At 36.8% G+C, this 19,641-nt stretch overlaps 8 protein-coding genes across 12 annotated transcripts; 4 read left to right on the forward strand and 4 right to left on the reverse strand.

The window, feature by feature from the left end:
- Nucleotides 1-4: 4 nt before the first annotated feature.
- Nucleotides 5-2,490, forward strand: LOC104746698 (cysteine synthase-like). 2 transcript variants are annotated; one of them, XM_010468223.3, is made up of 11 exons: nt 5-165; nt 302-355; nt 436-545; nt 629-686; nt 777-1,040; nt 1,125-1,262; nt 1,341-1,392; nt 1,565-1,644; nt 1,752-1,811; nt 1,958-2,038; nt 2,183-2,490. In XM_010468223.3, the coding sequence occupies exons 2-11, from the start codon at nt 314-316 to the stop codon at nt 2,273-2,275; spliced, it is 978 nt and encodes a 325-aa protein (XP_010466525.2). In that variant the 5' UTR covers nt 5-165; nt 302-313; the 3' UTR covers nt 2,276-2,490. The 2 variants fall into 2 exon arrangements, 1 of the variants encoding a protein (XP_010466525.2); XR_002035587.2 differs by lacking the exon at nt 5-165 and having other exon boundaries at nt 2,183-2,335; nt 2,429-2,490.
- LOC104746702 (uncharacterized) lies at nt 2,426-3,643 on the reverse strand. The gene is made up of 3 exons (XM_010468228.3): nt 3,378-3,643; nt 3,058-3,303; nt 2,426-2,925 (listed from the first exon to the last, which is right to left on the reverse strand). Exons 1-3 carry the CDS (start codon nt 3,641-3,643, stop codon nt 2,682-2,684), a joined length of 756 nt encoding a protein of 251 aa, XP_010466530.3. The 3' UTR covers nt 2,426-2,681.
- A 111-nt stretch (nt 3,644-3,754) lies between these two features.
- On the forward strand, nt 3,755-5,480 carry LOC104746704 (prefoldin subunit 2). Of its 4 annotated transcripts, none has more exons than XM_010468230.3 (2): nt 3,755-4,068; nt 4,814-5,480. In XM_010468230.3, the coding sequence occupies exon 2, from the start codon at nt 4,835-4,837 to the stop codon at nt 5,279-5,281; it is 447 nt and encodes a 148-aa protein (XP_010466532.1). In that variant the 5' UTR covers nt 3,755-4,068; nt 4,814-4,834; the 3' UTR covers nt 5,282-5,480. The 4 variants fall into 4 exon arrangements, with proteins under 4 accessions (XP_010466532.1, XP_010466534.1, XP_087344724.1 ...); XM_010468232.3 differs by having other exon boundaries at nt 3,779-4,068; nt 4,824-5,480; XM_087488598.1 differs by having other exon boundaries at nt 3,920-4,068; nt 4,564-5,480.
- On the reverse strand, nt 5,456-6,663 carry LOC104746703 (late embryogenesis abundant protein 31-like). Its single transcript, XM_019237376.2, has 3 exons — nt 6,273-6,663; nt 5,884-6,189; nt 5,456-5,793 (listed from the first exon to the last, which is right to left on the reverse strand). The coding sequence occupies exons 1-3, from the start codon at nt 6,588-6,590 to the stop codon at nt 5,629-5,631; spliced, it is 789 nt and encodes a 262-aa protein (XP_019092921.1). The 5' UTR covers nt 6,591-6,663; the 3' UTR covers nt 5,456-5,628.
- Nucleotides 6,664-7,538: 875 nt separating this feature from the next.
- LOC104746705 (late embryogenesis abundant protein 32-like) lies at nt 7,539-8,934 on the reverse strand. The gene is made up of 3 exons (XM_010468233.3): nt 8,584-8,934; nt 8,214-8,507; nt 7,539-8,118 (listed from the first exon to the last, which is right to left on the reverse strand). Exons 1-3 carry the CDS (start codon nt 8,893-8,895, stop codon nt 7,954-7,956), a joined length of 771 nt encoding a protein of 256 aa, XP_010466535.1. The 5' UTR covers nt 8,896-8,934; the 3' UTR covers nt 7,539-7,953.
- Nucleotides 8,935-9,303: 369 nt separating this feature from the next.
- Nucleotides 9,304-10,401, forward strand: LOC104746706 (uncharacterized). The gene is made up of 3 exons (XM_010468234.3): nt 9,304-9,836; nt 9,924-10,012; nt 10,096-10,401. Exons 1-3 carry the CDS (start codon nt 9,599-9,601, stop codon nt 10,147-10,149), a joined length of 381 nt encoding a protein of 126 aa, XP_010466536.1. The 5' UTR covers nt 9,304-9,598; the 3' UTR covers nt 10,150-10,401.
- Nucleotides 10,402-10,579: 178 nt separating this feature from the next.
- LOC104746707 (uncharacterized) lies at nt 10,580-13,668 on the forward strand. The gene is made up of 4 exons (XM_010468235.2): nt 10,580-10,790; nt 10,903-10,983; nt 11,619-12,163; nt 12,299-13,668. The coding sequence occupies exons 2-4, from the start codon at nt 10,925-10,927 to the stop codon at nt 13,495-13,497; spliced, it is 1,803 nt and encodes a 600-aa protein (XP_010466537.1). The 5' UTR covers nt 10,580-10,790; nt 10,903-10,924; the 3' UTR covers nt 13,498-13,668.
- A 28-nt stretch (nt 13,669-13,696) lies between these two features.
- On the reverse strand, nt 13,697-14,792 carry LOC104746708 (uncharacterized). The gene has a single exon (XM_010468236.3). It carries the CDS (start codon nt 14,444-14,446, stop codon nt 13,859-13,861), a length of 588 nt encoding a protein of 195 aa, XP_010466538.1. The 5' UTR covers nt 14,447-14,792; the 3' UTR covers nt 13,697-13,858.
- Between the last annotated feature and the right edge of the window lie 4,849 nt (nt 14,793-19,641).

Genomic DNA, 19,641 nt, shown 5'->3' on the forward strand with positions numbered 1-19,641 from the left:
GTATGGAGCCTTAAAATGTTATCATCAGTTTCATTTCTACGTTTATCGTCGGGTCAAAGTGTTGTTGATCTTCCATAGCCCCATATCCATCAATCTTTGTCTTCAAACCGATTTTTATTCAAAGACCGATTCACCAGTGATTTTTATTTGATTTGATCGATTCTGGTAAATTATATCAATCTGTTATGACTATGGTTATTGTTGCAGATTTACTCTGGAATTGTGTGATATATTGTGGTCTCTATGTCGAGGAATTTGATATTTAACAACTTGTATCTATCTTTTGTGGAATTTTGAGCAGTGATCTTGAAACATGGCTTCAGGGACTCCTAAAATCGCCAAAGATGTTACTGAAGTAAAAAAGCTTCAAGACTCTTTTTGCTTGTTCAATTATGTTTTTATGTTTTTAATTGTTTTTGATTATTTTGGGGGCAGTTAATAGGGAACACTCCATTAGTGTATCTAAACAAAGTGGCTAAAGATTGTGTTGGCCATGTTGCTGCTAAGCTCGAGATGATGGAGCCATGCTCTAGCGTCAAAGACAGGTGCTTCCAGAAACTCTAGAGCTCTGCTTTTCGAGTTTCTGTTTGCGACAAAAGAAGCAATACTTTGTGTCTTTTGTTTGCAGGATTGGTTATAGTATGATTGCTGATGCAGAAGCTAAGGGTCTTATTAAACCAGGAGAGGTCTGTTTTTTTTTTTTTAATGGAAGCTATCATATCTGATTCTTCTTTTATTGATTTTCTGATATTTTGATATTGTGTTTTTTACTTTAGAGTGTGTTGATTGAGCCAACAAGTGGGAATACTGGAGTTGGGTTAGCATTCGTAGCTGCTGCAAAGGGTTACAAGCTTGTCATCACAATGCCAGCTTCAATGAGCATAGAGAGAAGAATCATTCTCTTAGCTTTTGGAGCTGAGCTTGTTCTTACTGACCCGGCCAAAGGCATGAAAGGAGCTGTTGCAAAGGCCGAGGAGATTTTGGCGAAAACGCCTAACGGTTATATGCTTCAACAGTTTGAGAATCCTGCCAACACAAAGGTGTTAATATATATATTTTGAACGCCTTAGTGGATCGAAATCGAGTTACTTAATTTGACATAATATTGTGTATGTTCATTGCAGATTCACTATGAGACAACTGGACCTGAGATATGGAAAGGCTGTGGTGGAAAAGTGGATATCTTTGTTTCTGGTATTGGTACTGGTGGTACCTTAACAGGTGCTGGCAAGTATCTCAAGGAACAGAACCCAAAGATTAAGGTGAACTTTTTTCACTCATACAATCAGAACGTTCTTAGTAAACTCAAAACTTGTCTCATTTGTTTTCTCATCTTTCAGTTGTATGGTGTTGAGCCCGTTGAAAGCCCTATTCTGTCCGGTGGAAAGCCAGGTGTGTTTCATTCTATAACTATCAAAGTCTTCCTTAAGTATATTGCTCACTTGTTAGTCCTGAGTGCTCATTATCTAAAGTTTTAGTGTTCTTCACCAATGAATATCAATATCAAGATTCAATTGGTTTCAGACTAACACTTACACTGTGTTTGATTGGTAAATATGCTCAGGTCCCCACAAAATCCAAGGTATAGGTGCTGGTTTTATTCCAGGCATCTTGGATGTTGATCTTATGGATGAAGTTATTCAGGTAAAGATCATATTCATCAAAATATCAACTTGCTGACTCCAAAACACACTATGGACGAGACCACACATTTGTTAGTTGCCTCTTATTGTTTTGTAACGCTTACGCAGGTTTCAAGTGAAGAATCCATTGACATGGCAAGGCTTCTTGCTCGGGAAGAGGGTCTGTTAGTAAGTACTTCATATTTTAAGCTCATCAGAGTTCTTTGTTAAGCCAATAATGGCAGCTTGGTTCAACTTTATCCTCACCATTAAAGATTCAAACATCACCATATGAAAAACACAGTTTCTTAATCACATTTTTCTGTTACTAATAGGTGGGAATCTCATCTGGGGCAGCAGCTGCCGCAGCAATCAAACTTGCAAAGAAGCCAGAAAATGCTGGGAAGCTTATAGTGGTAAGTTTTATCCAAACCCATAGAAGTTTGCCTCTCTAGATTGTGTCGTCTAAAACCCCGAAAACAGAACAAACAGTGAACTCATGGAAGCTTTAGAGTCTTTGATTTGGATAACAAGAGGTGCAAAACTGAATGTTTTTTCAGGTGGTATTCCCGAGTTTTGGTGAAAGATACCTATCGACAGTACTGTTTGATGCAACAAGGAAAGAGGCAGAGAAGATGACCTTTGAGCCCTGATCTGTTTATCTTTCCTTTCCAACGAAGCTTCTTTTGATATACCAAATAAATGACTCAAAGGTAGTTTTGTCTGCTATTGTGAACAATCCGTTACTTAGAAAGTTTTTTGGTTTTAAGTTTTTGCTCTCAATGTTTGAATCTTTGTGCAACTAGACAAACAGTCACAAGAGGACCACAACATGGATACTTAATAAAAAGCCAAAAATCAGTCAAAATAAGTGGTGCAGACCTCATTGCCAAGGCTGCAGCTTCTTACCCTCTTGGATGAGTACTTTTAGGAAATATGATTGAATATTTTATACATACTGATATGTATATAGCATCAAGTCAATGGAGATAGATATGAATCATTTGCCTCTATTACCTAGGAGGTGTTCAAAAAGATGGAAGTCATATTAGCCTCCTCCTAGTCTGAGTCGTCACTCGCGAACGCCGTGGATGCCAACGGCTTCAGCACAAACCTCACCACTGGTTGCTTAAAAACCATCTCCTCAGCCTCCACCTCCGCATCTCCGTCGCTAGCGTTGATGAACTCCTCCATCTTATCCTGTGATTTGGAGCACTTCACAGCCCTCCGCTTTGGATGAGGAGGTCTCCGCCGGATTTGATATCTGAGATTCATATTGATTATCTCCAAGCGGCCTTGCTCCCTGAGAGAAATATATATATATATATAGAATTTGATTTGATTAGCATCAACATTCAACAACAAACAAACAAGTCAAAGTCAACATAAAAAAGATGATTTTTTTTTTGGGTTCAGTCATTTGTTATTAGTTTACTCTAGCTCTAAGGTAAAAGAATCCTTTGATTTAAACGCCTTGGCCACTGCTGCTTGCTGCCGCAAAATTATTGGTTCCAGGAAGCTGAATAGTTCCTCGTGCGCGATTTTAAGCTCCTCCGAAGTAGGAGGAGTCATCTTATCCTGTGATTTGGCATCTCCATCGCTAGCCTTCGCCGGTTTTGAATGCTTGGAAGCCGTCCGCCGGTTTGAACGACGAAGTCTTCGTCGTCGCTGGCCTTGAATCCTGAGAGAGATCATATTAATATTTGATGATTTTGATAACATATGAGAAAATCCATTAGTTACTTGGTTACTCACTCGAGCTGTGACTTCGACCCCTCCGCCGCTGGATGATGCAAAATTGTGGCATCTGCGCCTTCTTCACTAGCGCCGTTCAAGTTCAAAGTCGTCTTATCACGACCGGCTTCCTCGAAGAGAAGTTTAGATTGCTTGTTCGCGATAAGTATCGCCTCCTCGTCTGAGTCACTCATGAACGCCATTGACGGAGAGAGACTTAAGAGAGGATGTTCGATCAAAAAATGCCGCCACCCGTTTCTTCTTCTGACTCCCAAATAAACAAACATGCATGGAGTCTCCAATTCCTTGGTTATCTCCGGTTTTCTTTCGGTTCATTAATCCTTAATTCACATCTGCTGAACCATCATTTTATCAAACCGTTTTGGAGCTGTACTTGGGAAAGTTCTCAATGCTCATGATTTGAGGTTTGCGATGTCTACACTAGGTTACTGTAGGTAAAACAACATCTGGGAAAGAGAAGAAGTAAATAATATTCCGGTTTGATAATTCTTAAACCGGTTCTTTTTTCTGATTTAAATTGTAAACCGGTTTTTAATTGAGTTAAACCAAACCCTTTTGTTTCTTCTTCTTCTTCCTTCACTCTCTCTCTCTCTCTCTGCGCCGCGTTTGCTTTCATCTTCCTCTCGATTGTTTCCTCTCAAAAAGCCAAAGCTTCTTCGATCTTCTTCCTCGTGTGGTTCTGTTTCTTAAAGTAAGTATTTTTTTGTTACTCGTTGATGTTTTTTTTTATTCTTTCAAGTGGGTCTTAAGGTTTGTATCGATATCGATCTTGAAGTAATCATAATTTAGGTTCTGGGATTTTAGAAAATTTCTTCGATCCCGATCAAGCTTTTTTACTATATTAGAAACCTAGATTATTCAAGGAAACATAAACCTAGTTATGGAATCATTGGGTGGAGTTAATATCAGTGACATCGGAACCCTAGTTTCAATATCCCTGATTGTTTCAAAAACTGGTCTTTTGACACCGTTTCTATGTTTGAATCTTCTGGAACAACGTAGTTTTGAGGATGGAGTATTAGTAGTATGTTCTTCTAGACATTACAATGTTCTGTATTGGTTTCTTCTACTTGTATAAGTGGATTTGGTGAATATGCTATCGTGATTGGGTTAAATGCAGATGCAGTAGTGTTTAGGGTTTTGTTTGTTTGTAGTGTTGATCTGATGTGTAATGGATTGGTTGTAGGATTGATCTCGGATCTGATGAAAGCCTTATGCCTTGCCATGTTCTGCATTCATAACTTCTTGAAAGAATATTGAATTGAGTTTGGAGCTTCCTTGTGGTAGATAGTTTCAGCGAACTACTGTGTTTGTTGTTACAATATGTAGTTCTGTTGGATCCAAATGTTTCTCTGAGTGTTGTTTGAGTTGATCTCTTTTTCCTTAACTATGCAAATATCAACGCAATTCCTGATTTCTTGAACTTAACTTTTAAGTTCGTAGTAGGATCGAAGCAAATGGCTAGCAAATCTGGAAGTGGTGGCTTAAGGGAACCACCAAATGAGCAAGCTGTTCTGAACATCTATGAAGGGATGAGATCAGAGCTAAGCCAAATCTACTCCAACATAACTGAACTCGAGATGCAAGTGAGTGAACACTCTCTGGTTATCAACGCCATTCAGCCTCTGGACCAATCGAGGAAATGCTTCCGCATGATAGGAGGCGTTCTTGTCGAGAGAACCATCAAAGAGGTACTCCCAGCTGTGCAACGCAACAAGGAAGGGCTTGAAGAGGTTGTGAAGAAGCTATACGAGACACTGGAGAAGAAAAAGAAAGATCTTACGGAGTTTGAAGCTAAGTATAAGATCAGGATAAGGAAGCAGGATGATAACAAGGAAGAGGGTAACAAGAAGGAAGGTAATGCTCAAGGTGTTCTTGTTGGAGCTGCTAGTTCAAGCCAGTAAAACTCTATTTTTTGGCGTTTTGTTTTACTGTTGTATCTCTTTTTGGGACCTTTTTGTTAAAAAAAAGCCATGAGCTTCTGGAAAAGGATGTTTGGAATGTTACAAAACTAGTAGACTGGAGAATCGTCATGTTTATGTAGATCAGTTGTGTTAGATATTGATGAAGCAATCATCTTAAGAAAGGTCTCAACTTTTTAAACTGGAAGTGAGTTTTTTTTTCCACACTAACATTATATCATTGGAACTTTCTTGAACAACAGAACCAAAGCCTAGACGATGTTACATTACAAGTTCCCTATTTTGTGAGAAAACACAAAAGGACAGAACTTCTCAAATAGCCTGATCTATCACATATCAGATTTCTGGTTAAGCCTAGCGGCTGCGGTAACAGAAGCTGCCACACCACCAGGATGAGTAGACAGATTTGGGTTGTTCCTCAGCTCAGCGCTCACAACTCCCTCAGCATCCTGCCTGGTCACAGCTTTATCCGCGGATAACTTCCCCGTCGCACCCTAGCATCCATCAGGTTCAAAAACATTTATACATTGTTAAGAAGAAAACATCAAACATTGATGAAACAGTATCTGAAATTGGAGCTTAACTGCCAAAACATCAATGAGTTTGATTTTGTCCTCTTCACGATCTACGGTAGCATTGTGATTGGCTGCGGATTGAGCTGAAGCGGCGATTCCACCGGGAGCAATGACATTAGTACCAGAAGCTCTAACTTCTGCCGCCTGAATCGCAGCTGCATCGCTCTGATCCACCGGTTTGTTCCCAGCGGTCTGCACAGTCGCTTCCAATGCTTCTCCAATCGTTATGGCACTTTGTAAGTTCAACCCCAACGTTTCTGCGGCTGTAGCTGTAGCAGTGGCCACAGGCCTCGGCTCAACGTATTGTCCAACGACCTAATAATAAACAATTCACGCTATAAAACAGAGGAACGATTATAAGAAAAAAGGATGTAATTTTGGACACGAGATTTGTTGACCTGTCCACCAACGAATTCTGTAGTAACACGTGCACCAGGGACGTCAGTTTGTGCCACCGTGACACCTCGTTCGGCTGCGACGTCAGTTGTGTCAGCTGGATGGACAAAGCCACCACGTTTGTTTGCGGTGGCGGCAGACTGCATGACGGCAGCTGCACCGCCTTTCTGAGTGTGACCGAACACACGTGTCTCCGCGGCTTGCATCATGTTTGCATCTTCAGGCGCTATGGGCTTATCGGCGAGTTCACCTGAGACTTCGAAAACGTCTCCATATTTGACTGGCTCTTGTGGCCTCTGTGGTTGCTCTTCTTGACTCATTTCTTTGTTGTTCTGTTCTGTTTCTGTGTTACAATATAAACAGCTCCTAGAGATATAGAGTATAATAATGTCCCAAAACAAAATAAAATATGGAGTATATATATAATAAAGGGAGCTGCACCTTACCAAAAAAAAAAAAAGGGAGCTGCATGAGTGTGATGCCAACATTGTGAGACTTCGACACTTGTCAATGTCGTGAGACTAAGACACACGTGCCCGTTTCCAAGTTTATAGCAAGATGAGACGGCTTATATGAATTAGACCAGTTGATGAGATAAGGATTTTGTCATTTAGTTTTAAAAATTAAAACACTATTTTACCACATGTATCGTATAACATTGGACACGTTTCCATTTTAAGACAAACTATCACCAATATGTCTGAAGTCAAAGAACAAGTTTTCGTCGGTCTGGCAAACTCACAAATCACAAACTTTCCAAGCTACTCCGATATCTATATACATCAAGCCAGAAATATTTCTGATCTCATGGCCAGAAAATCTGGAAGTGGTGGCCTAAGAGAACCACCAAAAATGAGCAAGATGTTCTGAACATCTAAGAAGCCATGAGATCAGAGCTGAGCCAAGTCCACTCCATAACTTAACTTGCGATGCAAGTGAACAAACTCTCTCTGGTCATCAACGCCATTCAACCTCTCGATCGGCCAATAGAGGAAATATGCTTCCGCATGATATGATCATAGGAGGTGTTCTGGTCGAGAGAATCATTATAGAGGTACTCTCAGCTCAGGCTGCTCAGCTGTGCAACCCAACAAGGAAGGTATACAAGAGGTTGTGAAGAAGCTATACGAGACACTGGAGAAGAAGAAAGAACTTACAGAATTTGAAAAAGGTAATGGTCAAGGTGTTCTTCTTTGAGTTGCCAGTAAAACTCTCTTTTTTGTTTGGTATTATTATGGGTTTTTGGTTAAAGCTAAGATGTTTTGAAGTGTTACAAAATCAGTTGCATTCTCCAAGCAAATCAGCTCAAGAAAGGCTTTTAACTTAAATTAGAGTCTCCATTCTTCAACAACATTTTTAAAGTTTCTGAACATAATTAAGGAAAAGAAGACAATAACAAAAGCTAGGCGATTTATATCACAAGCTCCTCCCCTTGCCGGATTTTCACATATCGGCTAAAGAACATTCAAACTTTAAACCGAAGTCACCACTTCTGTCAAAAACTAAACGAATATTTCACCTAATCACAAGGCTTCTTAAGTTGTGAGAGTCTTTAGAAAGAAACAAACGAAAGCTACACTAAAGTCTTTGTAACAAGACGACCAAAAGCTAAGACGATTTTACAATACATCACAAGCTAAGGTTTTTTAAGTTGTCATACTCTCTCTCGCCGGATTTGTCTTCTCATATATCGACTCTCTCGTTAACCCTAGCAGCGGCGGTAAGCGAAGCCGCTACACCACCAGAGTGAGTACACAATTTAGGGTTGTTCCTCATCTCGGCGCTCACCACTCCTTCCGCATCCTGCCTCGTCACAGCTCTATCTGACGGTAACTTCTCCGCAGCACCCTAATAATCCATCCGGTTCGAAAACATTTAATTTAGACACTGTTAAAGAAACACACAAAACATTTGATGAACATGTTTTGAAGTTGGAGTTTAACCGTCAAAACATCAACGAGCTTGATTTTTCTCTCGTCACGATCTACAGTAGCGTTGTGATCCGCTGCGGATTGAGCTGTTGCCGCGATTCCAGCAAGAGCAATGACGTTGGTGCCCGAAGCTCTCATCTCCGCCGCTTGAATCGCTGCTGCGTCGCTCTGATCCACCGGTTTGTTTCCAGCGGTCTTCAGAGCCGCTTCCAATGCTTCTCCGATTGTTATTTTACTTTGTAAAGCTGGTTCGTCCGTCCGTGCTGCAGCTACTACGCGCCTCGGTTCAACATGTTGTCCAACGACCTAAAACTTCACTTTTACTACCAAAAAAAATGAATAATACATGAAAAAATAAGTCATTTTGGAAACGAGTTGGGACCTGTCCACCGACGGATTCGGTTGTGACAGTTGAAGGGGGGACTGTTTGCTCCACCGTGACGCCACGTTCAGCGGCAAGGTCAGTTTTGTCACCTGGATGAACGAAGCCACCGCGTATGTTGGACGTGGCTGCAGATTGCATGATGGCAGCTGCACCACCTTTCTTAGTATGGCCGAACACATGTGTCTCCGCAGCTTGCATCATCTTTGCATCCTCAGGTGCTACAGGCTTGTCGGCGAGTTTGCCGGAGACTTCGAAAACGTCTCCATATTTGACTGGCTCTTGTGGCCTATGTGGTTGTTCTTGGCTCATCTCTGTTTTGCTTGTTGTGTTATGTGGTTTTTACACTATAACAACTCATAGAGTCTAGCGAGTTATAAATAAGAGATGTGCATGAGTATGGACCCAAAATTCTAAGATTTTGACTCTTGTCAGTGTCTCAGTGAGGTGACTAGGACACCCGTGTCAGATTACAAGTTTATAACAATATGAGAAAGCTTGAAGATAGATTGAGATAGGGCTTTTACTTTTCTTTTTGTATATTTGTAATTTAATTTTGAAGAATGCATGGAAACGGACCTTTTTCTAACGTTACCACATGCGTCGTAGTATTCCATTGGACACGTTTCAGTATTTGTTTTTGTTGTTGTAGACACGTTTCAATCTGAAGACAAAACATAACATCAAGAAAAAGTTGGAAACAGAAGTCACCGGTATGTCATATGTCTGAAGTCAAAAGAACAAATCTTTGTCAGTCTGGCAAACTCATAAACTCCTGCTAACTCCTCGGATCTGTCTCATTTCTCTAGATCCTTATTTTTCGTTGCTTTCTCTCTTTTTTTTTTTTTTTTTTTTTTCCATTTTTAGAAAACAGAGTATACAAACAGAAACGCACACGTTTCTTTTTGTTCTCTTTGTGTGTTCCATACGCAAAAATCTTCCAGCATTTGTTCTCCGTTTAAGGAAACGGAGAGTTACAAGGCGGAAGAACCGTTGTCTCTGCGGCCGGAAAGATATGGGAGCCGGTGGACGAACGTTCGATACTGCTCACGTGATCTCCGCCACGTGGCATGAAAAGCACGTGCGTCCTATGGCCGACGACGACTCTTTCCTCCGGAGAGGCATCGGAGAGGTTCTTTCGCGGTGGGGCGGGCTTCAGATGGCCGTGAAGAATCAATGGGGAGGCCACGATTCTCTCAAGAAATCTAAAGAGCTTGCCCATCATCTTTATCTTCTCTTCTCTCAATCAAATGGTTCGATTTGCTATTTTCCCCTTCTTTTATTGTGTTATATGTTAAGATCATGAAGATATATTGATTTCGATTATGAAATGATAGCAGTGATTACGCTGGAAGAGATTGAGAATTTGCTACACGAAAGCTTGCTTCTTTCTTTCAATACAGAGATTGAAGATGGCAGCATTGAAGAGGTACCATTTCTTAAAAAATGTAGATGATTTTACTTGTATATATAGAGATACTACTAAACTTCGATCGTGTGATTTTTTGTTAGGTAGCTGAACAATTGATGATACTCCATGAAGAACATATGCGTGGAACTCATTAAGCGGTAGCTTGGACGGTTTAGATCATTTTTTGGTGCCTAATTTGATCGTCCATTTGTAGTTGTATGAAAAAAATTGGCGGAGAACAAGATGTTATTGATCAGACAGCATAGCATATATGAATCCAGACCTATGTTTATTTGATGTAATCATGATTATGGGCATATAGCCGTATGATCGGTTCTCGAGCACTATGTAGAAAAATATGTAAAATATGATTGACTCAATGCAACAATTGTTCATACTGAAACAAACATGACACCCAATAAACGTTACAAACCCAATAAAAATTTTGGTTCTTGACAAAAAAAAATTGTGCGTATTATTAACAAATGAAAAACAAATCTGTCAATTTTGTCTTGACACTGGAAATGGTGCAAATGAAGATAGCGATCACGGTAAATCGGGTAAAGTAGGAAAAAAACTTACCGTGCAACACGTAAAAAAAAAGGATTTTATTCCCCCAAAAAAGGGACTGATGAACCACACATAAGGGCATAGCTGTCAATTCCTCGTTTATTCGTTACATCTTAGACTTCTCTCAGCTTCAAGACTTTTTTAACCACATCTCCAGAGTTAGAAAACAACAAAAGGAGAAAGAAGAAGAAGAGAGTGAAAAAAGCTTAGATCTGCTTCCAAAATTGTTCGTACATCATCTTAATCTCGCATAAAGGTCATACCTTTCACGTTTCTAGAGTTGATCTTTCATTCTGAATTCTGCTTTTTTTTCCTTTTTTTCTTCTTCCCATCTGCAGGAAAATTAGGGTTTGAGTGGACATGTCTGCTCCTTTTTATTCTCCGATTGATATGCAAGAGATCGTTCAAAATCCTCCTGGGTACTTGTTCTTTTCTCTCTAGCTTTGTTATAATTGTGAACAAATACTTGTTTTTTTTTTTTTTTGTTTAACTCTGGGTCTGTGTCATTTCTCTGGATCCTTGAACAAATTAGAGCTTTTGATGGGTTTGTGTCGGGAAATGAGACTAATTCACCTCTCTTAGACTTGGATTTGTATTGTTTAGCAGATATATGTTCACAATTCTGACTAAGCATCAAGAGTTCTTGAGTTTTAGATGAGACAAGATTAAAAATTATGTACAAGGGAACCTTTTTGTCTTTGGGAAATAGGGTGTGAAAGCGTGAACTGTGAAACGTACGTTGAGCAAAAGTTAGGGTTCTTATACTAACTGCTGCAACCATATAGGATGTGCCTTTAGGGTTGACTGTGGTGTGGGTTTGGTGAAGTCTCCATGTTTTAGTGTTTGTTTGTTTCAACGTTGTGGTATAGTGAAATGTATGTTACATTGTTTGTCTACTTGTTTTATTTGTGCTATTGAGAAGGCAAATGATTTGTGGTCCTTGTGTATATCGAAAGGTTTTTAAGCGTTAGTGTTGTTTGTTTTTGTTTCATGTGTTTGTTGTTTGTTTTATACCACTTCTCTTTCAGCTCCTCTAGTGTTAATTTGCATGCAGGTTTGATACACAGCCAGTCCCAATCAGTACTTACCATGACAATCAACCTGTTCCGCTTTCAACTTACCGTGAAAACGATTCTGATCATCTCGACCCCACTCAGCAAGAGAAAGATGACTTCTGGGAAAACGGTTTCAACAGGGAAGAGGCCATTGAAGATCCAGAGCCCTCTCAGGCAAAGGAGAATGGAAAGAGAAGCGTAGACAACAGCTCCTTCACTCATGGGGAAACTGATCTCAATCAACTTCCAGCCATTCCCCCGGTTTCAACTGGTCAAGGTCTGCCATATGCCCCTGTTGATTGGCCAGCCCCTGGTGATGTTTGGACTTGGAGAGTTGGAAGGAGAGTGACTGCTACTGGGTATCATCAGGATAGGTTTCTTATTCTCCCTCAAAAGCTTCAGCAAAAGAATGTCCCAAAGTCTTTCGCTAGCAAAGCCACTCTTGCTCGTTATGTCCAATCGAATTTCCCAGACATGGATGCTGATGCATTCTTTGCTTCTTTTAGCTGGAAGATTCCAGCTCTCTTCCAGCCTGCAAATAAAGGTATAATTTTATATCTATGCAAGAGAGAGTAAGACTTTGCAGATGTACCTTTCTCATTTCATGGATGAACATTATCAGTGATTCGTGTTTTCGTTTAAGCACTGCTAGTAAAACCATCTTTGCTGTCTTTTGTAGTTGATGCTGCGTCTCTTTTTGAGGAGACACCGAAGGAGGTACAGACCGAGGTTGGCCAGAATGATGAGAATGCTCAGGATGTGAAAAAAGAAGGAAACTCCCGATACAGCCAAAGGAAGAGGAAACCAATGCAGACACAAACATATGAACCTGTTGAAGAGAAACCTAAACCAACTCCCCGAGCTGGCAGTAACAAGAAGAAGAAAGGAGCCACAACTCCTGCCACTGGATCGCAATCTGCGACCAAACCGAAATCATCTCGACAATCTACAAGACGCACCTCGAACCAGCAGCGTGGTGGTGCTGTGGACTTGAACTTCCAGAACGAAGAAGGTGAACCTGCTACTGCACCAAAAACTAGTAACAAGAGAAAGAAACGCGGAGCTAACTACGAGGAAGAAGATGTTTCTATTCCTCATATCTATGTCTCTCCTATGAATGGTGTCCTCGCGGTCTCGCACTCGCCTATCGATGTTAACCCGGAGGAGTTTGACAGCTACCTGAACTCTCTTGATAACCTCATGCAGCAGCCTCCAGAAGAGGTCGGGGGAGACTCTCATGTTCTTGTTAATGTAAGCTCTCCAATGAGAGAATATGAATGGGCTGAAGCTCGAATGAAGATTTCATCTCTTCTGGAGAAGGATTTCACTACTTTGTTCCTCTCCAAGGACGCAGCAGAGATAGCAGCATTGGCAACTAAACTGAGGAAAGATCCAAACCTTTCCGCTGAAGAGATTGTGAGATTGAAGCTGATGGAGGAGATGCCAACGTTTAGCGAAGTGTTCCTGGAGAACAAAGGGGTGATTGAAGATGCTGATAGGTTCTTCTCTGCGCTGGAGCTTAACAAAGCCAAGGTAGCATCACTTAAATACGAATACAGCGACCTGAAGGACAAACTAGGGAGTATCCAGATGGAAGTCGACACAAACGCTGAGACAATCCGCCAAATCGATGACCAAATCGCGCAGCTTCAAGCTAGACGGTCTGAGCTGAAGCGGTACATCGGGAACAAGGAGAAAGAAAGGGTTGATCTAAGCTACGGTCAGAAAATGGTAGCGAACTCGATCCCAAAACTCGTACAGGAAGTTCAATCAGCCAACTCAAAGAAGCCTGAATGGGAATGTAAGAAGGATAATGCTCTTAAGCGTGAAGCAGAGATCCTCTCTAAGTTCACCCCTCTCAAAGGCTTCTTCCTCTAAATCCGTCCTCGTGTTGTATCCTGTTATAAAACCTTTAGCTAGTCTTTTTGTGTCACATAGCCTTTTTGGTTTATGTTGCAAGAAGTCTCTTGAATGAAAACTTGTTTTATGTTGTTGTTGTACTATGGAAAACTATCCGTTAGTTGATAAAAATCAGACCTTTTTGTGCTTCTTGATCTTACAGTTTGAGAGATCAAAAGATTCAATCTTTCTTTTTATTTAGAACTGAATTGCCAACAACAAAAAAAACAGTAGGCTACACAAATATTGTAGAAAAGAGGAAGATTAGAGATTTGTCTTCTTCACTCATGAACATTCCAAGAGTATCATCATTACATTACATAAAGAGACATTACTTGATTCACTGAACAAGCACTAGCCTTCCACTATGTCCAAAGTCTCCACCACCACCATCATCATCATCTTCTTCTGCGTTCTTAGGTACTGTAACAATCAAAGCACCATCAACACAAGCCACAGTAACAAGCTCAGGCCTAGTTGATTCCGGTAACCTAAAACGCCACACGTCAAGCTCTAACTCGTCTAAGGACAAACCCAAAGACGAAGACTCATTAGTCCTCACCACGATTTTGGTTATACCAGGATGAATCTCAACCATATAAGCCCTCATATCTCCGTCGCCGTCACAGAGACCTACCGTCTCCGCCACGAATCTGAAACAGTCTTGTCTCTCTTCCACGGATACATCTGCCTCTGACCTCAACGGAAGCTCCAGAACACGGTTGAAGATATGCGGCAATCTCCGGAGGTTCTTGCCGGGTTCTCGGGTCGGGTTATGACGATGATGATGGATCAGAGTGTTGTTGAGGTTTCTAGGGATTGGGTGGACTCTCATGGCTTCTGGGTTTGGTTTATCGATCGATTGGATCAAACTCAGCAACAAGAGATATGAGAAAACTGATCGAATCTTTATGGGAAACAAAATCATATATAAAGAACACAAAAATGTTGGATTTGTTTTTTTTAATCGAAAGATCGAAACTTTGAGATTGGGATATAAATGGGGTCAAAGAGATTGAGAGAGTGAATGAGGAAAGCTTTAAGATTTTGAAGAATGGGGAAGAGAGAGAGAGAGAGAGAGAGAGACAAGAAAAAGATTGCGTCTTTCCTGTTTTATGAATGGGTGCGAAGGCGGCAGCAACGGAGGAGGATGATGATGGATCGGAAAATTGTGATAAGGGCATTTCTTAATTTACCAAAATACCCCTCTTTTTATTGTCATTTTTGTTATCATATTATCTTCAGTTTTTATTATTTATACAACAAAATTGGATTTATCATTTATGCGAGAACTCATGAAATTTTGATTGAGGTCTAATTAAAAGGAACAATTAAACTAATTAGATTCTGAAACAGATAAGTAGGTTTTGAAATAAATTGCGGTTCTTAAGGTTAGAGATTTTTATTTTTGTTATACTAAATTTAATTGTAGGTTAAAAGAGTATTAGCTTTAGCGTCAATGTTTTTGTATCATAACTTATATTTAAATTCGCTTATCTTAATGTATACTATATTACTCATCATTAACCTACACTGCATATTTGTTTTTAAGAATTTGTTTTCCAAAAAAATTAAAATTTTGTTTGACATATTAAATTTTAAAGTCAAAAGAACGCTTTAATGCAATGAGATTATATCTAAATATGATACATTGGTAGTTTGGTATGTGAAAATGGCATATAGGATTCATCCTTATATTGTTACAAAAAAAAAGTTTCATAGAAACAAAATTGGAAAAAAGATGGCTAGCTACACGAAGTATGTAAGAATGCATGGTCACACATTCCAAGTATAATATTGTACTCTCAACTACATGAAGTAGATGTATTGCATGAGTACATGTATGAACTATATGACGTCATGTGGTTAACACCATAAACATACAATTCCGGTACACCGGTTAACTGACTCTGGCATTGACCAATATTGACCAAAAAAATATTCCTTTTTTTAATGTATAATATTAAAGAAAAAACATAAATTGCTATATCAAATAGTTTATAGTTTTTTTTTCAATTAAGACATATTCTATATTATATAACTAAATATTTTGTTTACATCTTTAATGTATTCATTCTTATAATTAGTCATTTTAATTTTGAAGCTAAACTAATAGTTAAATAAATTTTTTGGATCTTCTATCTTTTATATATTAAAAATAAATATTGTGTGTTTTTGTTGTTTACAATCAAATATATTGCTTTTATTAAATAACAAAAAACACTGTATTTAAAAAAATCAAATAATAACGATGTTTTTAGTTACAATAGAATTAAAAAAAACTAACTATCATAAGACTGGATGAATTAACATATATACAAAATATTTTTCTATTGCAAAACTTAATAAAAGTGAAATGAAAAATCATTAATAATTTTTCAGATATTAAAATTTTTATTTTACCATGAGTATATAACATTTTCAATAATTCTAATGATTTTGATATGTATTGGGCTTGGTTCTAAGTATTTTTGTTTTAGAAAAATGTTTTGTGGTTGAGAATATTAAATAAAATTAATTTTATATTTAGAGAAATTAAGTAAGAAGTTGATGTTTTTAAATTAATAATGTTAAAATAAGTAGTTTTCTTATTTGATTTGTTACAACAAGATTATCTGGTTTGAATTTAAGTTTTAATATCTTATAAATGATTTTTATTTTAATTTTAGTTAAGTTTCGAAATAAAAAAGTAACTATTATAAGACTAAATGAATGGAATATATATACAATATATCTTTATTTTGGATCCATATATGTTTTTAGTTATAAAACACCATAACTGATTCCTAAATAATTCAATTAAATTTTTTATTTTGGTTTCTAATATTAAAAAACAAAAAAATGCATATTTTTATTGGTCAATGTCGGTCAACGCCGGTCAATATTGGTCAACACCGGATTCTGATGAAAGGTGTACCGGAATAAGATGGTTGTGATGTTGAGCACATGTCATCATATAGTTGGTATATGTGGCCATGCAATATATATACTTCGTGTAGTTGAGTATACATTTCTAAAGTTGGCATATGTGGTCATGTATTGTGATATAGTTCGTGTAACTGACTATCTTTTTTCCAACAAAATTAAAGAGAAATTAAGAGTTGACGACCAACATATGTGACCAAGTAGGCAAATATATTGTTTTACTCGATTGGTAGGATTCTTGATGTTTTTATTTTGCACGGTAAACTTGTTTTTTTTAATCTACAAATTAATAGATCATAGTATCTGAACGTCGAAGTTTGAACCCTAGATCTCTCGGTGTAAAAATATTAATTAACTTTTGATCAACCATTGATTAAAAAAAAATTACACCATGGTCATTGTTATTAATAGAAAACAGATTTTTAATCTATTACAACAAATAATCTGTAAATTTGGCTTTTGGAATGCATTAGTGTGTTACCAAGTAGACTATGGTTTAGTGGTTTTAGTCTTGGATAAAAAAATATATATGTCGTAAAAGATATACTTAGTTAACGAAACAAACTAGTACTCCCTCTGTTCTAGTTTAACTATCGTTTAAGGTTTTTGCACATAAATTAAGGAAATTATTAAATTTTATGTTTTGCCCTTCATTAATATATTTTATAATTTTTTCATTGGTTGAAACTTTAAAACAGCAGGGATAAGATTGGAATATTCATCAAACATTTGCATTGAAAATCTAAAACGACAACTAATATGAAACAAAAATTAAATCCTAAAACGACAACTAAATTAGAACGGAGGGAGTATTTAAGGCTGCTATTATTAACTGTGATTATGACTGTAATAAAGTTTTTGATTGATTACCTCGTATATGTTCGAAGAAAAAGTGATTCGTAGGACATGTATCTATTTAACAAAAAAGAACCTTTTTCTTGTTTAACTTTATGATTACAAAAGTTGTATATTCCTTGAGTCATTCTTGTAACATGTTTCAAATATGCAGGAGTTTTCTTAATTAGTTTACGAACTGAATATAAAATTACTATTAGTTGTAATAATTCCCTCCATTGATGAATTTTTGATTTTTTCGTTCCCAATAATAAATAGATTACTCATATATAAGCACATGAATGTATTTCATCAGAGTTGAATAAGAGTCGTGCAAATTTCCGTATTCAGAGAGAAAAACGCATGTTAATATGTTATGGACAATTCTTGGGTTCACTCCTAAGGTGAACCCTTTTGTTCACTTCTCTTTATTTTAGCCAATGAAAATCTGACATGTCATAGTATATTTAATAACCTATTTATTCACCTCCTTGTAAAATAAGGAAACAAAATCTGTATACATTATTATAAAATTAAAAACTTAAACCGCTTATTTATAAATCCAAACCGATATATAATTTCATTCTAATTGTAAAATCTAAACCCTAACTATCTCATTTGTAAATCCAAACCGACATATAATTTCATTCTAATTATAAAATCTAAACCCTAACCATCTCATTTGTAAACCCAAACCGACATATAATTTTGTTCTAATTGTAAAATCTAAACCCTAACCATCTCATTTGTAAACCCAAACCGACATATAATTTCGTTTTAATTGTAAAATCTAAACCCTAACCACTTTATTTGTAAATCCAAACCGACATATAATTTCGTTTTAATTGTAAAATCTAAACCCTAACCACTTCATTTGTAAACACAAAACGACATATAATTTTGTTTGAATTGTAAAATCTAAACCCTAATAATCTTATTTGTAAACCCAAACCGATAAATTATTTCATTCTAATTATAAAATCTAAACCAAGCCAATATTTAACTTTCCTTAAAAGAAATTATACAGAATTTGTTTCCTTAATATGTATTGCTTTTTAATTTAATTTTGATTTATTTTTTTAAACAAGATAATGTAAGAAAATTCTGATTGGTTGATTAGGAAGAAGTGAACAAGAAGGTTCACCTAAGTATTTTTCGTTATAAAATATGATGGATATAACGTAATTGCAGACGTACGGAAGACAGAGACATAAAAATGTTTGGTAGTGATAAATTGGGGGATAACAAAAAGATACGCAACAAAACTTCTTTGGTCATTTCCTAATGAGAAGAAGATTTAAAGAATACTTTGGTTTTTTTTTTTTTTTTTTTGTGAACCAAAGTGATTCTCTTTTCCTTTCATCTATTTGTATCCATTAATTAGAGGTTAGACTATATCATTTTGGCCACATAAATTAGGTTTTTGGTTTTCTTTCATCCAAATTTTTATGTATTTGACCCAATTATTCAGTACTTCTTTCTCTTATAAACCCCCAAAAATGAAAGAATTTTATTCTAGGTTTATAATTAAATTTAATCAACCTAAAATCTCCTATATAATAAAACGGAAGTACACAACTTTTTTTGTAGACTATATAATTTTTATAAGTTGGTTACAAAATAGTTTATAGATTAAATATATGTTGGTTACAAAAAAAAAAGATTATAGATTAATTGGTCAATATATGGCATACACTTAAAAATATTCCAAAGAATCATTTTAAAGAGAATATTCCAATGATTTATACAATTTCTAAAATAAAATCTTTAGTATTCCATGTATTGTTACAAAATATATACTATTAGGCATAAAATATATTTTTAGGCGTAAAAAGAATAAAATATTAGCAATTTATCACATTTAATCGTGATTTCCAACATCTTATTGTGCAGTTGAAAATAAAATCTTACCTAAGCACGAGTCATATTAAAACACTCTCACCAAATATGTTCAAAAATTAAAATAAAAACAAAAAACAAACATAACCATTTCTCATACATAAAATTACAAATTACAATATAAAACTTACAAATATGTGCTTTTTACAAGCATCATATTTAGCATATGATTTTCTTGCATAATGTTTTATCAAAAAAAATCTTTTAAAAACAATCATATGAATTATATTTTATTTTAAAATTATAATATAAATAAAATGAATTTCAATCCGTGCTCTAGCACGGATCCTAATATATAATTTAAAGAGAAACACGTATCTTGGGTTTTAATTTTAGCCTTTAGAAGAATATAAACCCCAACTTAAATCTACATAATAAAAAGAAAAAAGAAAAAAAATCATATGTAACTTTGGTATCGGTTGTGGATGTAACTTGGGGGAAAAAGTATATGTCACGGATCAAAAT

Source organism: Camelina sativa, chromosome 15 (assembly GCF_030686135.1).
Source record: "Camelina sativa cultivar CO46 ecotype springtype chromosome 15, ASM3068613v1".
NCBI lineage: Eukaryota > Viridiplantae > Streptophyta > Magnoliopsida > Brassicales > Brassicaceae > Camelina > Camelina sativa.

Bases quoted from the DNA above. Each gene is read 5' to 3' on its own strand.
- LOC104746698 (XM_010468223.3), top strand. From the start codon at position 314: ATGGCTTCAGGGACTCCTAAAATCGCCAAAGATGTTACTGAA. The intron at 687-776 runs GTCTGTTTTTTT...TTTTTACTTTAG, and splicing joins GTCTTATTAAACCAGGAGAG to AGTGTGTTGATTGAGCCAAC. The intron at 1,645-1,751 runs GTAAAGATCATA...ACGCTTACGCAG, and splicing joins TTATGGATGAAGTTATTCAG to GTTTCAAGTGAAGAATCCAT.
- LOC104746702 (XM_010468228.3), bottom strand. From the start codon at position 3,643: ATGTTTGTTTATTTGGGAGTCAGAAGAAGAAACGGGTGGCGGCATTTT. The intron at 3,304-3,377 runs GTGAGTAACCAA...GATCTCTCTCAG, and splicing joins GGGTCGAAGTCACAGCTCGA to GATTCAAGGCCAGCGACGAC. The intron at 2,926-3,057 runs GTAAACTAATAA...TATTTCTCTCAG, and splicing joins TCTTTTACCTTAGAGCTAGA to GGAGCAAGGCCGCTTGGAGA.
- LOC104746704 (XM_010468230.3), top strand. From the start codon at position 4,835: ATGGCTAGCAAATCTGGAAGTGGTGGCTTAAGGGAACCACCAAATGAG.
- LOC104746703 (XM_019237376.2), bottom strand. From the start codon at position 6,590: ATGAGTCAAGAAGAGCAACCACAGAGGCCACAAGAGCCAGTCAAATAT. The intron at 6,190-6,272 runs GTCAACAAATCT...GTTTATTATTAG, and splicing joins CAGAATTCGTTGGTGGACAG to GTCGTTGGACAATACGTTGA. The intron at 5,794-5,883 runs GTTAAGCTCCAA...GATGGATGCTAG, and splicing joins AACTCATTGATGTTTTGGCA to GGTGCGACGGGGAAGTTATC.
- LOC104746705 (XM_010468233.3), bottom strand. From the start codon at position 8,895: ATGAGCCAAGAACAACCACATAGGCCACAAGAGCCAGTCAAATATGGA. The intron at 8,508-8,583 runs GTCCCAACTCGT...GTGAAGTTTTAG, and splicing joins CCGAATCCGTCGGTGGACAG to GTCGTTGGACAACATGTTGA. The intron at 8,119-8,213 runs GTTAAACTCCAA...ATGGATTATTAG, and splicing joins AGCTCGTTGATGTTTTGACG to GGTGCTGCGGAGAAGTTACC.
- LOC104746706 (XM_010468234.3), top strand. From the start codon at position 9,599: ATGGGAGCCGGTGGACGAACGTTCGATACTGCTCACGTGATCTCCGCC. The intron at 9,837-9,923 runs GTTCGATTTGCT...AAATGATAGCAG, and splicing joins TCTCTTCTCTCAATCAAATG to TGATTACGCTGGAAGAGATT. The intron at 10,013-10,095 runs GTACCATTTCTT...ATTTTTTGTTAG, and splicing joins AAGATGGCAGCATTGAAGAG to GTAGCTGAACAATTGATGAT.
- LOC104746707 (XM_010468235.2), top strand. From the start codon at position 10,925: ATGTCTGCTCCTTTTTATTCTCCGATTGATATGCAAGAGATCGTTCAA. The intron at 10,984-11,618 runs GTACTTGTTCTT...ATTTGCATGCAG, and splicing joins ATCGTTCAAAATCCTCCTGG to GTTTGATACACAGCCAGTCC. The intron at 12,164-12,298 runs GTATAATTTTAT...TGTCTTTTGTAG, and splicing joins CTTCCAGCCTGCAAATAAAG to TTGATGCTGCGTCTCTTTTT.
- LOC104746708 (XM_010468236.3), bottom strand. From the start codon at position 14,446: ATGATTTTGTTTCCCATAAAGATTCGATCAGTTTTCTCATATCTCTTG.